The sequence below is a fragment of the Lycorma delicatula genome, chromosome 3 (genome assembly GCF_047948215.1).
Source record: "Lycorma delicatula isolate Av1 chromosome 3, ASM4794821v1, whole genome shotgun sequence".
Taxonomy (NCBI): Eukaryota; Metazoa; Arthropoda; class Insecta; order Hemiptera; family Fulgoridae; genus Lycorma; species Lycorma delicatula.
The window spans coordinates 79,755,766-79,772,274 of NC_134457.1; the positions used below are offsets into that span (position 1 = coordinate 79,755,766).

Below are 16,509 nucleotides of genomic sequence, written 5' to 3' on the forward strand. Positions count from 1 at the left end.
AAACATTGCCAGGTCAGCTAGTATAGTATAGTATGAAGATATCAGACATTAAAAATACTTCTTATAAAACATTCCATTTAAAAAAATCGTGTTAACTTGAAATAAGGTCAAGGTCAAGGTCACTATGAGTTGTTCCTAACCAATCTGAGTAACTTTTGTTTAGATAATTTTTTTGTATTGCATGTAATTTACGAGAAAATCGCCTGGGGTGATTAAAATGAAACTATCTAAATATAAATATTTAAATTTTACGGTAAAATTTTGTTAACTTCTGTTATAATTTACAGCATACAACTTTCCAGATTTTCGTTTACTATCAAGAACTAAAACTGGCAAAGCATGTGTTTATACCACAATATATCATCAAAGAGAATATATAACTAAATTGGGTGATTTTTACGCGAGATATTTCAGTTTTTTGAATAATATGAGTGATATATTACACTTTATAGATGCAAAGGGAAATGTTGAGAGGTCAAATTTTTTGAAACCTATTTTAATGTGAGAAATTAAAAGAAATTGTCATATTATAAAAAATATTTATTTGTTTTATTGCTAAATTTAACCACAGTTGTTCTTAAGAGAAAGTAATAAAAATTATTATCAATGGTTTTTTTTTTGGTTTTTTATTGAGCATTCTTAAAAGATGATATATCTTTTGACATATCTTATGACACTACACGTCCACATCAAATTTTTCATAATGGTTGTTACACCTAAATTTTTATTATGGGCTATTTCTTGTCTATTTAAAACGTATTTAATCTTTTCAAATAAAAATGCACTCCCAAAATTTATCAAATCTGTTGTTGATTTTTTATCATTTTCACCTTTAAGTTTTCCGAAAATAATCAAAAAACTCACCTGGAACAGTATATACATTTGGTTGGGTTTTTCAGCAATTCTAATTTCTGCACCGTTATCGAATTTATTTACAAATAGATAATGTTTGAGGTATTGTTATCCGTTACTGAATCTTGTCGTTTATAATTTCTAACGTTTAAATAATTCATTATGCAATCTATATAAGAAAAATTAAATTTTAAATTCCAAAACTTTATTGCTTCACAGATTTTTGTTGAATAAAGCTGACACTCAAATTCGAGTATAGAATTTAAGAACAAAATATGATTTGAAAATGAAAACATATCCATTACATTTAATACTTTAGTGCTTTAAAGATTTTAATTTTCCATTTACAATTTGAAAAGCTAAAACTTTTAACTTTTTAATGCTTTCTTCAGTTAATTTGTGACGTTTTTAACATAAACATCATCATTATCGTCATAATAGATAACAGGCATTTTGTGTCTGTATAAAAAATAAAAATAACTTATACATAATATTATAACCTGTATAAAAATATAATATTCAATGGATAGATCTGAAATTAATGGAAATTCATACAAAATATGCTCTTGTTTTCCATTTTTGAAACTGTCTGTAATAACATTGCATTTTCATGTAACACATTTATGGGAGCAATATTTATCGATTGATCAATAAATATGAGTTACATGTGGCTTCAAAAATCTCGATCCTTAACCGATTAAACTTCCAATACTGCAATTTTTATCTGAAAAATCTATCCATACTGTGATTTTAATTTCAGTCTGTAATGTATTGTTGTTTGGTTTAACGGAAATAATGTGTTGCCTTGGAGTTCCTACTTTAAAATTCGACGTCGAAGCCTTCAGGAAGATGGGAAAAAAGAAGAAAGGATTTCCTAAAGGTAAACCTAGGCGATAGAATCTAAGAACTAAAAAGAGTTAACGAAAAGAGTACAGACGCGTGCCAAGAAAGGTGTTGAGATTGGCGGGCTCATTTTTGAACATTTATTAACTGGTACGTGTAATGCAATTTAGTCTAGCTAAATAGTTCCTAAATAAAATTCAAATTTTTTTAACTTTTATTTTTATTATATATATATATATATATAAAATATATGTTATTATATCCTTCCAATAGTTTTTCATTCTTTCGTTTTATTTTTACCTTCTCTCTTTTGACCAGATGTTACTGGTTTTTTCTCAGTCTTTCAAAAACCCTTGAAATTTTGTACCAGTTTTCTGAAGGTTGTTCTATCTTATATTATTTCCTTACATATTTTCATTTTTTAGGTTTTTTGAATTGCTGCGGTCTATTGATTTCTGATTTTTTTGTTGTAAATTTAGTTGAAGATTTGTTTTATAAGCCTGTTATCATTCATTCTCATTAACTGGCCGAAGAATTTGTCTCTTTGTTTTTTGATGTAATGTGAAATTTTCTCAGTCTCATTATATTAGTAAAGATGTTTACTACTTATGAATGTAAATTCGTTTTCGCTTATTTTTATGTCCGAAGATTTTTCCCAAAATTTCATATATTTCATAAAAGTAAGAATTTCATTCATTTCATCCAGTGAAGGATGAAATGAATGAAATTATTGTAGTGTATGAAAATGCCATGTCTGACCGGGATTTGAACCCGGGACCTCCGTATGAAAGACCGAGACGCTACCACTCGTGGTATGGAGGTTGGAATTTTTAATCTTGCACTGCTAATTATCGACAAAGTGCCCACTTCTACGTTATTCACAGAACTTTGACAGACAGTTTCATCACCGTAAGTTGTGAAAGCGTATTCCATTTTAATTCAAAAAATTGGAGAAATTTTATAACCACATTATTTTTGAATTTGATGATATTTGGTATATGATAACTACATACTTTGTAGTGGCCAAGAAATATTTTTAAAAAGTGTTTCTTGAGTAATAGACCTTTCCTAATAGACCTAATAGATCTTTCTGGAAAGAGTAAAGATGGAAGTTCATCTTACTATACACTAAATTTATGGATGATAGGTGTGAATGTAAATGAAGTGCAGTCTTTTACAGTCTCAGACCACTCCTGAGATGTGTAGTTAATTGAAACTTAACCACCAAAGATCACCCGTATCCACGATCTAGTACTAATCATAGTGAAGAACAAGCTGAATTGTTTGGTGTTACTGCATGTATCAGTTTTAATGGAAGAGAAACAAACAGTCTCCTATAAAACATGACAAAGAAAGTGTTTTCATAAAACACTAAACAATAATTCAGTATACAAAAAGTTCTTATAATGATTCCGTTGCAGTTTTTAATTAATTACAAAACTTAACATTTTTTTTGTGTTTTAATATGGCTTCTGCAAAGTAAAAGTGTATTTTTAAATATATTTAATTCTTAAAGAAAAAATAATTCATTTCATTCTCTATCGTGAAATAAAAATTTTCTATTAAAATTAATAAATTAACTACTTTCTAAAAGGTATCGTAAATATTTTTTTTATAAAATTAAAATTTTTTGTATGCAATCTCTTTCTTTTCGATCATCATCTTTTATGAATTTCATTTTTCTACATCCATTTAAGAAATATACAATATGTATGTTACTTAGGCTTTGTAATTCATCTGTTAGGAAGAGCCACAAAAGTTATTAAATACAAGCTATATAAACAATCATTCATCATAATTGATTGAATGAAGACAGTTAATTTTACTTTCGGTTCAAAACTAAAGGAAAGTGTGAAATATTAATTTACCTTTCATTTAGTTTCAAAATCGTTTCAGATTTGCCTTTTGGCTCTATTTTGATGGATTTCTTAGTCTGAATTACTTTAGAAACAAACATTACTCAACGGAATACACTTTCAACAAATAAACCGGATTAGAAAATCTGTAAGTAAATAATTTACAAATTCCGTAACTTAACAAGTAAAATAAATTCAACTAACTCCAGGCATATAAGTATAAAAGACTTGTAATATCTATTACCAACAAAAACTAAAAATATTAATTACAGTAATAAATTTGGATTCATTGATAGTAAAATTCCTATTATGTAAACAAAGATAATGAACTATGTATTGCAAAGAAAAACCTAACAACTATGTGTGTGCATATATATATATATCTCAGATATAAGCACTTTTGTTAAATCAAAATAATTTAGTGTTTTTAACATTTTCCCAATAAAATATTATTAATACATTAGCGACAACATAAAAAGGCATGCATGAACCTAAAAAATGCTTAGAACTGAGGGTAGCATCTTTAAAACAAAATTAGCAGCTTACATGTAAAAAAATACGTAACCAGTTGAAGTACCATCTGAAATATTTATAAGCAGTTATAAATATGTGTTGTGGTATATGAAATTTAACATTTTTATTTATAATAATCAAATTAATACATATAAATATTTTTCAGTGAAAGTTAGATTTGAATATGTCAAGAATCATCAGACTTTTTTGTGTCACCATGTAGATGTCGCCGTACACAAGGTCTAGTTCATTTATCTTGTTTGGAAAGATGACAGACAGTTTCTGATACTTCAGCTGGTGAAGTCTGTTTGTATCCATACTGTGTTAAAATTATACAAAAATATAGTCTGTTTACATCTTATTTAATTTGGATGTGTAAGGATGCTAATAAAAAGTAAGTAGAAGTACTCATATTGATTAAAATAAAAATCAAATTAAAGTAAAATTCTAATTTTTAGATTTACATACCTCGTTTAATATTAAAAAAAACATTTTTATAGTTTCTCAAATTAATTTCATACATACCTATATTTTTATAAGGTCTTTATCCAATTTTTTATCAACAGTGGATAAAAACAACAATATTACTGTTGGCGAGTTAAAAACCAATGATCATTTGGAAACTTCATACCACCAAGTCTAAATAAAGGTAGGTTTTATGTAGGTTTTACCTTTACATAGCTCCTCGACATTACAACACCATAACTTTCAAAGTTTCTTTCGCAAACCATGCGTATCATCAGTTGATGACATTATGGCAATGATTATGATTAAATGAACAAATGAAAATATATATAATTTTTTGAGTAATAATCATAAAAATCAGCTGGATATGAGTTATGTGAATAGTTGTAATTTACTGTGGCTTTAATCAAAATATCATCTTCAAAAGCTACTTGTTGGATGATCATTTTATGTGTCGAATTTGTAAATACAGTATTTTTCTAACAAGTTTATTTTTTTATTGTTACCACATGTTTCTAAAATTTCTAAGTTGGTATAGTATGATCATGTTGTAACAGATGGTCAGCTATATAACTGTGGACCCGGAGGTTAAACAAAAAAAAAAGAGCGACAGCTTTAACCCACCAGGTTGATCTAGTAGTGAACACGTTTTCCCAAATCAGCTGATTTGGAAGTCGAGAGTTCCAGCATTCAAGTTCTTCTAAAGGCAGTTACTTTTATACCAGTTATAAGACTGGTAGATCGTGGATACCGGTGTTCTTTGATGGTTGGGATTCAATTGCCATACAATTCAGGAATTGTCGGACTGAGACTGTACAAGACTACACTTCATCTACACTCATCATACATATCATCCTCCTTCAACCTCCGAAGTAATACCTGAACGGTAATTCCCGGAGGATAAGCAGGTAAAAGAAAAAAGATGGTCAGCTGTATTAGAATTGCCTCTCTTCTGAAATATATTAGTAACTTATTTATTATTATTCTGCTGTAATGTTGTAAAGCCATCGGAAACTGCTATTTGTTTTGTTTTTTAGTTATCTGGGTTATTAATGTTTGTGTATTGCAACAGTCTAAAATTACATTTTTACACGAGTCAATGTTTTGTGATCATGGATGATTAGATTCCTTGTGTATAGTGGTGTGATTTATGGTTGGTTTCCTATGAAAGGCTTTTTCTATAATGTTTCCATTTATTTCAATTTCAATGCTCAAAAAGTGTATTTTCCTGTTAATTTCTAGTTTAAACTTGAATTTTAAGTTTCTGTATATTTAAAATAATCATATGTTGTCAATTTTCATTGGATTGTATATGATCAATGTATCGTCCATATATCTAATCCAGAATAATATTTGATACGTGTTCATAATAACATTAATTACAATGTTTTCAAAGTGTTGTAAGAATATTTCAGACGTGATTGCAGATATAGGTGAACCCATTTGGGCAACCCTTTTGTTTTAAGTAATAATTAATTTTCTACTTTATACTTTTTATTTACATACATTGAAACAAATAAAATAAATGAAATTTATGATGGCATTTTGGAGTGTTAAAATACTGTAAACTTCTATTGTTATTCATTCTGATGTTAAGAAGGTTTATTGGCATACATTGGGTGTTAATTCTTGAGTAAGTAATAATTATGAGTATTATTAATTTATTGCAATCAAAATAATGTGATTGTAACTCCCACCCTTTTTCTTCTCGGGAGTACCTAATGCTCATGTTTAAAAGAAACTATAACAATAAATTGTGTTAGACCTAGATATAGAATCTCTAATAATAAGAAACTTTTACTGGTTTTTAAGTACAATTTAAGAGGTGAAATAATGAATAAATAAATACAATTTTTCCAGGAAACTGTTAATGGAAGAAGTGGGTAAATATTAGAGACAACTAAATAAAATACCATAAGAAATTAACTGATTAAAGATCTGGTTTTGGTGCAACTAAACAACACAAAAATTTGTATTATGAGGAAACTACAGTTTATAAGAAAACTGTCGGCTTATCGATCAACTACATCAAGCATTCCTGATGATACAGGTATGTAGTAAGGATTATTTTCATTATAAGTGCTTAGTTTAAATGTGATGTGTTAAATTAGGCTGACCAAATGTACCGGAATTAAATACTTGTCTTTGTTCTGGGAATGTGTGTCCTAGATACTGATTTTTCCTGCCAGAATTTATTTACATAAATTATTAATCTTTTAATTTTTATTAATAGTTCTAATAAATTAATGTATGTAAATAATTCCAAAAAAATGTTTTACAGAAAATTTTCGTAATTAAAAAAATTGACAAGATTTTCAGTCAGATAATTTGGTTATCCTAGTTAAATTCCAAAAGGATAGATATTTAATTTTATAAACATTATTATACTGTACCAGCAGAATGTAACCGGGCTATTAAACTGATAGATAATGAAAATGATTATACTTCTTCATTGGGATGACTAATCCAATCTCAGCGTTACAGACTAATACAATATTTAAGTATTTTTTTGTTGATTTTGGAAAAAATGAAACAGCTACTGTGTTAATTACGTCTTACTTATACAGTACATATTTTTTTCTCTGACTAAATTAGAAACGTAGTTAAATTATAAGCCAAGATTTATCTTTAGTTAATTTTTGTACTGTACCTGTTTGAGGCATGCTTACTGAGCCGTACAAAGCAATAGTCTTTTATAACAGTTATTTTACAATTTTCTGTTATAGATCAGTCTACAGTAAATCATGCTCTCGCTGTTGTTAGTCTGTAGAGAGAAACAATGGATTGAAAAAAAAGGAAAAGAATATCTTGTGAATTAGGCAAGAAAATGATGGCCAGTATCTATTCTTCACTAGACCAGGGCCAAAGCAGAATAATCAATTTCTTTAATGGAATTGTGCACCAATGGTGGATACATTTTTGGAACCAAATATAGTAAAAATCTGGTTAAATCTCTGTCTCTACGAAATATTTTAGTTCCTTGGCCATATCCTACAGCATCATACCGTCACCAAACTGCGACAAATTCATCAACATAAAGTACATGGAAAAATCAAGAGCATTTTACAACCAGCCTTACAGTGCTATACACCTTTCACAACACTATACAGAATGTTTATCGAATTGACGATCAACTTGATACATCACTCAACTGTGTGTAATACAATGAAATGGTCAACAGATTTATCAAGATACATAAAATAGTTAGCGGCAACTAGCGGGTTTATAACAAACATGCAGAAAAGATCACTCATAGTTCAAGCGGTTGCTGGTATTTTAAGAAATTTTTAATTGAATTGCTATAGAGGTTTGTTCCATTAAACTATTTTTTTTACTGTTTTCAATATTGCAGTTTATTTTAATTTTTATGTATTATATGTTTATTCTTTTTCCTTATTTCTTTTTGCTTATATTTTAAATTAAATTGCAAATATATTGTTTATAATTTGATATCATTGGAAGAATAGAAAATAATTCTTGTATAATTATATTGTAAGAAAAATGACTTTTCCGCAGGTAAAGAAACTTCATTGTTCCAACTTGCAGCATCATAACGAACCACGTTTCTAACTTGCCCCATATACACTTTTTGATTTTATATTTAGAGTAACTCAATAAGGTCTCAATGAATTTTCAAATTTTCACATGCTTTAGATACAGTGCTACAGCATACCTAGTTTTCAATAAAACCGATTTGTTAGTTTTGGAGATTTTCAAGCAACAGAATTTTATACACAGTCTACAAAAAAACATAATAAGGAACCACAATTAAAATGAATTGTATTTTCGTACTCCTTATACCTCAAAACTTAAAGAAAATTTACTCCCACTATACAACCGAAAATAATATTGTACTTTTGTTTGAAAAGTCAGTAAAAATGAACAGTAATGATAGTTTAAGTATTTATTATTCATTAATGCATTTTCTTATATTTATATATTTGTCTAATGATATTTTAATTCAACACGATAAATGTGCCGCTTCTATTAAAGTACAGAAAGATTAATATCTCTCAAAACACCTATTATGTAAATGACCATTAACGAAAAGTTTCATACATAATGAAACAAGTCAATGCACAGAGCACAGCGAAAGTAAGTGGCGCAAAATTATGGCATTGTGTCCATAAGAAAGTGAAATATACAGATAATACATAGATCTGGGGGATGTGAACTGTGAAGACTTGTCGAAATTTTCCAGAAGGTAAATTATGGTACCCATTACAACAGGTTACTTTCTTATAAAATCTACCTAAAAGTATAAATAGTTGGTTTTTTAATTTTCTTTCATAATTTAGCTGTATAAAATAACTACAAACATAGTTCTGTATATAAACTGAAGAGAAGAGAAAATCAAATTTTTATTTCAGGTCTCACTCTGATATCAACCGTTTATCATATTCTAAGATTATACCTAATAAATATAATATAATTATTATGTTATTTTTTTTTTTTTAATTACTGGCAGAATTATTATGCACTGGTTTTGTACAGGAAATAAATTCAAAAAAAAAAAAAATTGAAAGCTAAAGAAACATGGTCTTTCCTGTTTCAGACGGTACAAACATTATAAAAACAATGTAACGTTCAAAATTCAGCGATAAGCAGTTAGATTGTGCACTGATGAATTATATATATTCTTTATTAAAAAAGATTGCAATTATTTATGAAATACAGAATTATACATAGTATAATCATAAGAATTGAAAAAAAACTAGTATTTACACGATTGGAAATATTAGTCAAGCAACAAATTAACAATATTTGTCATTGAATTTGAACGATAAAACCATGGAAGAAATTGGGTGGGAATAGTCTAATAGAATTAGTAATGCTTCAGAACAAGATGAAGTAACAATTTTATAAAAGCGATAACCATCTAAAATTTTTCTTTTTCTACTTTATAATACATATATAACATTCATAGTTCATAAACAAATTATTCTGTACTAATAATTTTTTTTTCTGATCTGTTTCATCTTTCAGAAATGTTAAGGTGGCATGTGACAAATCGATTTGGATTGAGTTTAATTCTACCAGCAAAATGTTATATATTTGATGGTAAATGAATACAGTTCTGATAAAAATCAACAAGAAATCTTCATTCATAAGCAGTATGTGTGTAGTTAGTTGGTTAGTAGAAGGCGGGAAATAGAAGATGACGACCTCAGTTTCGCCAACGTTTGAAATATTTGTTTATTGAAAACACTGTGAGACAACAATAAAAAAGTTTCATTCATCAATAGTAGGCAGCAGTTAAGTAGCTAGCAGACAGTAGGAGGCGGAAAACAGAAGATGACAACATAAAATATTTGTTAATTGACAACACTGTGAGTCAACAATAAAAAAGCTTCATTCATCAAAAGTAGGCAGCACTTAAGTAAACCTCTAATTAAAAATACAAGACATAAAAAAACAAGAAATTCAATCAAAACAAAAATTAAACTCATAGAAAAAGAATTAAAAAAAAAAAATAACCACTCAAAAAAAAACAAAATCATATTCAAACAAATAAATACAGAAAAAAAAAAATTGTAGCAGAAAAACATAGCCTATCCTCAAAAAGATCTTTGTAGTAAGCAGTAAAGTAGATATGTGAATGTGATGTAAGTGAGGTAGTAGGAAGAAATAGAAGATGAACATAATATATTTGTTGTTAATTAACACTAAAAAAGCTTCATTCATCAATAGTAGGCAGCAGTTTAGACAGTAGACAGTAGTAAGCGGGAAATAGAAGAAGACAATAAAAAATATTTGAAATATTTGTTATTTTTTTAAAACAAACAAAATTAGACTCTATACTAATATTTTTTTCTTGATTCATCTTTTGTTTCAGACCCCTGATGCTGACAAATATGCTTACTTAATATTCATATTATAATATTCAGTATGCAGGGTACACTTAATACATATAAAATTCATTGCTGATAAACAATAGACTCTATACTAATATTTTTTTCCTGATTCATCTTTTGTTTCAGACCCCTGATGCTGACAAATATTCTTACTTAATATTCATATTAATATTTAATCATTAACATTTGTCATACTGTAATAGTTACGATGGACTACAGAAAACTACAGTTACCTATGAAGAGAAACTCAGTCTATCAGATCATACAATGATATTTCCCATTCACAAAGAACATGTAAAGATAAAAAAAGGCAAATAACACACTTTCATTCTTACAACAAATGCTACAACACACAAAAACCTAGTTCATGAGTTCAGAGTCAAGATTATGAACGGTTAATGCTGACGGTTAAGGAGAAAAGTAGTAGATCCTGTAAAACATTAACTGCATCAGCGATTTGTTTGACATAAACACCCTACCTGTCCTGTCTAGTCCTGACCTGTACTATCATGATTAGGACCAGGTTCAGGTTCTGACCCAACATTATCTTAGGTAATATTTTGTCAGCACTAATGGGGGGGTTTTATTATGGGTAACATAAGGCATGGGTAACTTGGGTAGAGGTAGGGGTGAATTGAATATTTGATCAGCATAAGGATATATAGGATTTTGGTGTGAGTTAGCTAATAGGTGTTTGTTAAGGAGTAGTAGGAGATAAAGTATGTAAAACAAAGTTGTGATCGGTGTTATGTATAAACAAGTTTTTGATGTAGTTAATGTATTTCCAGCATTTGCTGCTTTTCAACTGACCCGTCAGTATTAAATCAGCGCCGGTTGCTTTGATTACAGCTCTGTATGTCCTAATTTCACGTTTATTTGTTTTATCTGATTGCTTAAAGTCTGAATTTTTATAGAATAACAACTGTAACAGACTAGGTCTAATAATTGCTCATCAATATGCATTCCCTTTTGGTCAAAGCTGACAATTTTCTCTCATATTTCACTTATGTCTACTTTCTTGACTCTTAACAATTATCATCCACTATACTTTTTATACAAGTCTCTACTTTTGTACACATGTTGATAGTTTCACATACCAACAATTAGTGATAGAATCAGAAAGTAAACCGGAAATATCACTGCTTACCCTTATCCGAATGTATATTATCTCATCCATATCAATAATAAATCATAAAAACAAGAATTATACAAAAAAATAATCACTCAAAAAATAAGTCATACTCTTATTTGTTACAGAATTTTAATTGTAATATCTCTTGGTATTTGATTGATCTAAAATTGAAGAATTCAATTTTGTTAGGTAACTATTTGTCTGTAGTCCATTATAATTATTACAGTTAAACGGTTACAAATTGAATATGGAAATAGAACATCTTTGATACACGTCATCCAAATAACAGTAAAAACATCAAAAATACAGTATCAAGATATCATAACATCACAATAAGTGATGTTTTTCAGCATCAGGGGTTACCCGGCCATAACTCTGATAATGTCTACACCTAGGTTGGTTTTAACCCAACACAGAGCTAGTGTCAGCAATCTAATTTTTTTAAAATACTAAATATTATACCAATCTAGTTTATTTTTTCATGTTATAAATATTATCTATTTAATGAATATCTCAAAAGTGGAAAAACTGTGGGAACACAATCTTCTATTTCGCCCTTGAACCAACTACTTCATTTTGAAATGATTACAAAAAAAAAAAAAAAAATCGTTACATAAGAAAAAAAAATTACATAAAAAAATCATTACGTAAGAATAAAAAAAAAAAAAAATTGCTGCCTACAACTTACATCATATTGAAATAATTACAAAGAAAATTGACAGAAATGATTACAAAAAACTGAATGATTACTGAAAACTGAAAAAACTGAAAAAGAGAAAACTGCAGTCAAAAGAAATCGTTACATAAAAAAAAAAATTGTAACAAAAAAAAGATATTTTTTTACTACTTTCATCAAAAGAAAATTTACATAATTCATTAAAGATTTTGAAATGGAAAATTCTACCATCAAAAGAAATCATAACATAAAAAAAAAATTCATTATAAAAAAAAATTGCTGCCTACTGCTGTCATCATATTCAAATAGTTACAAAGAAAGTTCAAATTAAATGATTACAAAAATTTGAAAAAGAGTAAAGTCAAAAGAAATTGTTTCATAGTTAAAAAAAAAAATACCTACCAAAAAAAAATTGATGCCTACAACTTACATCATATTGAAATAATTACAAATAAAATTGACATAAATGATTATATAAAATTGAAAAAGAAATAACTATATTCAAAAAAAATAAATAAATAAATAAAAATGCTATCATTATATTCAATTAGTTACAAAGAAAGTTTACATTATATGATTACAAACATTTGAAAAAGAGAAAACTACAGTCAAAAGAAATAGTTACATAAACAAAAAAAAAAAAAAAAAAAATTGCTTTTTACTACTTTCATCATATTGAAATAGTTACAGAAAAAAATTACATAATTCATTAAACAAATTGAATAGAAAATACTACCAACAAAACAAATTTTTACGTAAAAAAAAATCATTACAAAAAGAAATTGCTGCCTACTACTTTCATCAAATTGAAATAATTACAAAGAATATTAAAATAAATGATTATAACAAATTTAAAAAGAAACACTAGTCAAATGTAAAAAAAAAAAAAAAAAAATACTACCGTCAAAAGAAATCTTTACATTAAAAAAAAAAAGAAATTGCTGCTACTACTTCCGTCATATTGAAATAGTTACAAAGAAAATTTTAATAAATGATTATTAAAAAATTAAAAAGAAACACTACAGTCGAATGTAAATAAAAAAAAAACAAACACAAACACGAGTTGAATATAAAAAAAAAGTAAATAAAAAAAAAACAAACACAAACACGAGTTGAATATAAAAAAAAAACAAAAATACTACCGTAAAAAGAAATCTTTACATTAAAAAAAAAGATTACAAGAAATCTTGTGTTAAATAAATTATTATAAAAAAAATAAAAAGAAACACTATAGTTGAATGTAAATTAAAAAAAAAAACACGTCGAATGAAAAAAAAAAATAATACCATCAAAAGAAATCTTTACATTAAAAAAAAAGATTACAAGAAATCTTTACGTAAAAAAAAATTACAAGAAAAAACTACCATCAAAAGAAATTTTACAGTTGAATTTAACAAAAAAAAAAATTACAGAAAAACAATAGCTGCCTACTACTACTTTCATCATATTAACATTTTACAAAGAAAATTTAAAAATATTATCTAAACAAATATTTCAAAAGTTTGCTAAACTGTGGGTACGCCATCTTGTATTTCGCGCTCGAACCAACTTCTTCATATTGAAATTGTTACAAACTTAACAAAAAAAAAAAAAATTGTTATATTTATAATAAAATACACACATGCTCACATTCACATTGTTTTCTTCATATTATTGTTACACCATAAATAACGCAAAGAAGTTCACTCAACATAGACATAAAGATCAATCTTAGTACTCCATTCATCATAGCGCATGTATCATGCCTTTCATTAAATAACAACCATCTCCATACCATGGAATCACTCACTGAACCCTTCCTAATAAAAAAAGACACCTCAGCATGCTAGAACTGCACTCATAGCAATATTTAGAAATGGAACTTATTTCTGGGTATACCTGAGTTTAATTTTTTTTTATTATTATTAATTCTCCATATAAGGTCAAAGTTTTTGGTGCATAAGAAATACCAAAAATAAAGTAATAAAGTCAATCTTTTCTCTAAATTTGACTAGTGGAAATCACATGCTACCTTTTGGATTGTAATTTAATCGGTAACTCAAAATATTACAAAATGAAAACTGATAAGATATGACAAGCTTTACTGCTCACTCATCAGATTAGGCCAGTAGTTCTTATAAATTAGACATTCTAATTTATAAATAAATATATCAAAAACAAACCAATTAATCGAGTTCTAGATTATAAATTTAATGAAGTAAATTGGTTCCAATTCAGTTACATTACCTTCTTTATCCTGCTTGTTCATGAACAACACTAACATTTCAAATCTACGGATATTTAACAACCCTTCAATGTAATTTAAAACTGGCAAATTATACTTCACAAATTCTGTTGACAAAATATTTATCATACTACTAAAAACATCACTTTCTAAAGAATCTTGAAATATTGTAGGTAAGCAACTGCCATCAATTTTCTGAGGAAAATATTAAAACAAGTTAATAATTAAACAAAAAATTAATACAATATGAGGGGCACTTAAAAAGTTATCTACTGAGGGGTGCTGCGAGTTATGTATTGAGATGTGTATGATACCATTATGTAGTTCATAATATGTGTGTGATACGACCTAATTTTGATTGAATTTACACTTCTTGATGCAGTAGTCCTCTGATGTTAATAACCAGGCTATGGCAATGGATTTGTAGAAATTAGAGCATCGATCAGTCATAAACTTTCTCACCAAAGAAGGGAAATGCCCAAAGGACATCCATAGTAGGATGGCAACTGTGTGTGGTGATACTGCGCCTTTACAATACCAAGTCAAATTCTGGTCCAAACAATTTAAATGTGGCATGGAATCCATCCATCAAAGATGATCCTCACAGTGGAAAACCTGTGGAAGCAACCACACCCTACATCTGCCAGAAAGTGGAAAGGTTGGTTAAGGAAGATAGGCGTGTTAGGGCTGTAATACTTTCTACAGAATGTGGGCTGTCTGAAGGAACCATTATAACAATGCTTCATGACCATTTACATATAACAAAAGTCAGTTCCTACTGAGATTCACAAAACCTCACATCACAACAGAAGCACTGTCGTGCGCAGTTGAGTGCGAAGAACTTGCAACTGTATGAAAGTAATCTTAAGAATTTTTCCAGCAGGTTGGTGACTGGTGATGAAACATGAGTTTATTACTGCGATCCGGAGTCCACGTAGTGGAAACACAAAAAGACTTCCTCATCCACCCTACAGTCTAGACCTGACCCCCAGTGATTTTTATCTGTTCAGAAACCTCAAGAAAAACCTTCGGGATAGACTTTTCACGACAGCGACTAATTGAAGCAGCTGTTTCAGGGTATTTTGAGAAGATAAATTTTTTTACTCCGGCATAACATCTTGTGGAGGCTAAATGGAGCAAGTACGTGGCAGTGCAAGGGACCTATATTGAACAATAAAAATGACACTTCCTCTCCACCACCACTCTTTCAAAGGTAGGTAGATAACTTTTTGAGTGCCTCTCATACAATCAAATGTACTTAAGTATTACATAATATTATATACCAATAACAATATTCACATTTTTTTATTAAAATAAACTGCACTTTCAATTTAATAAAGTTGACCTTTTAACATTACTTACTTTCAGATAGAAATAGTCCAAATTCTTAAATGAAGTATACAACAATTCTTCCCAAAGTTAGAGTTAGTATACATGTTTCTATATGAATATTGAGTCATGCAAGTGTTGCACATTTAAGATTTATATAGAATCATGCTGAGATCCTTAGCTAAACTAGTTCCTAAGATCTAGCAAAGCTTATTTATTGGGGGGTATTCCATTTTAATTCAATAAATTTTAGAAATTTTATTTCATCACTATTTTTGATTTTGATGATGGTATATAACTACCCACCGTGTAGTGTCCAAAAAATATATTTTTATATTTAAGAAAAAATTTTTTCTTGAATAATAGACTTATCTTCTAACTTGCCAACAGGTAAAAACAGCCATTTTCATCACTTTTTCCATGACCTTTTTACATTCATGACCGTACACATCGTGATTATTTTACATCGTACAGAAGGTCAAAAAGGGCTTTTTGAAAAGAGTGAAGATGAACTTCATCTTTGTGTACTCAAAATCCATTTTGTTACATAAACAAATCTTGTATTGTTTACTGAAGTTACGTTTACAAATTGTTTTTTTTTTTTTTTTTCAAATTTTGGGCCCAAAATAAATAATAAAGGGCTTGGGGTAACAGGCCTGTTTTTACCTTTTAATTCTTAGGTACTAGTAGTACTTAAAAAAAAACTTGAACTGTTACCGACTGTCCTTCATTAAAAAAAATGGCCACCTAATCATACGATTTTG

General features: G+C 28.2%; 1 protein-coding gene across 1 annotated transcript in view; it reads right to left on the bottom strand.

The window, feature by feature from the left end:
• Positions 1–16,509, bottom strand: part of LOC142321156 (RNA polymerase II-associated protein 3-like) — a 111,639-nt gene that overhangs the window by 62,026 nt on the left and 33,104 nt on the right. Inside the window, exon 8 of the mRNA XM_075359150.1 lies at positions 14,419–14,611. Within this exon, the coding sequence (XP_075215265.1) occupies positions 14,419–14,611 (193 nt within the window). The remainder of the gene's footprint in view (positions 1–14,418; positions 14,612–16,509) is intronic.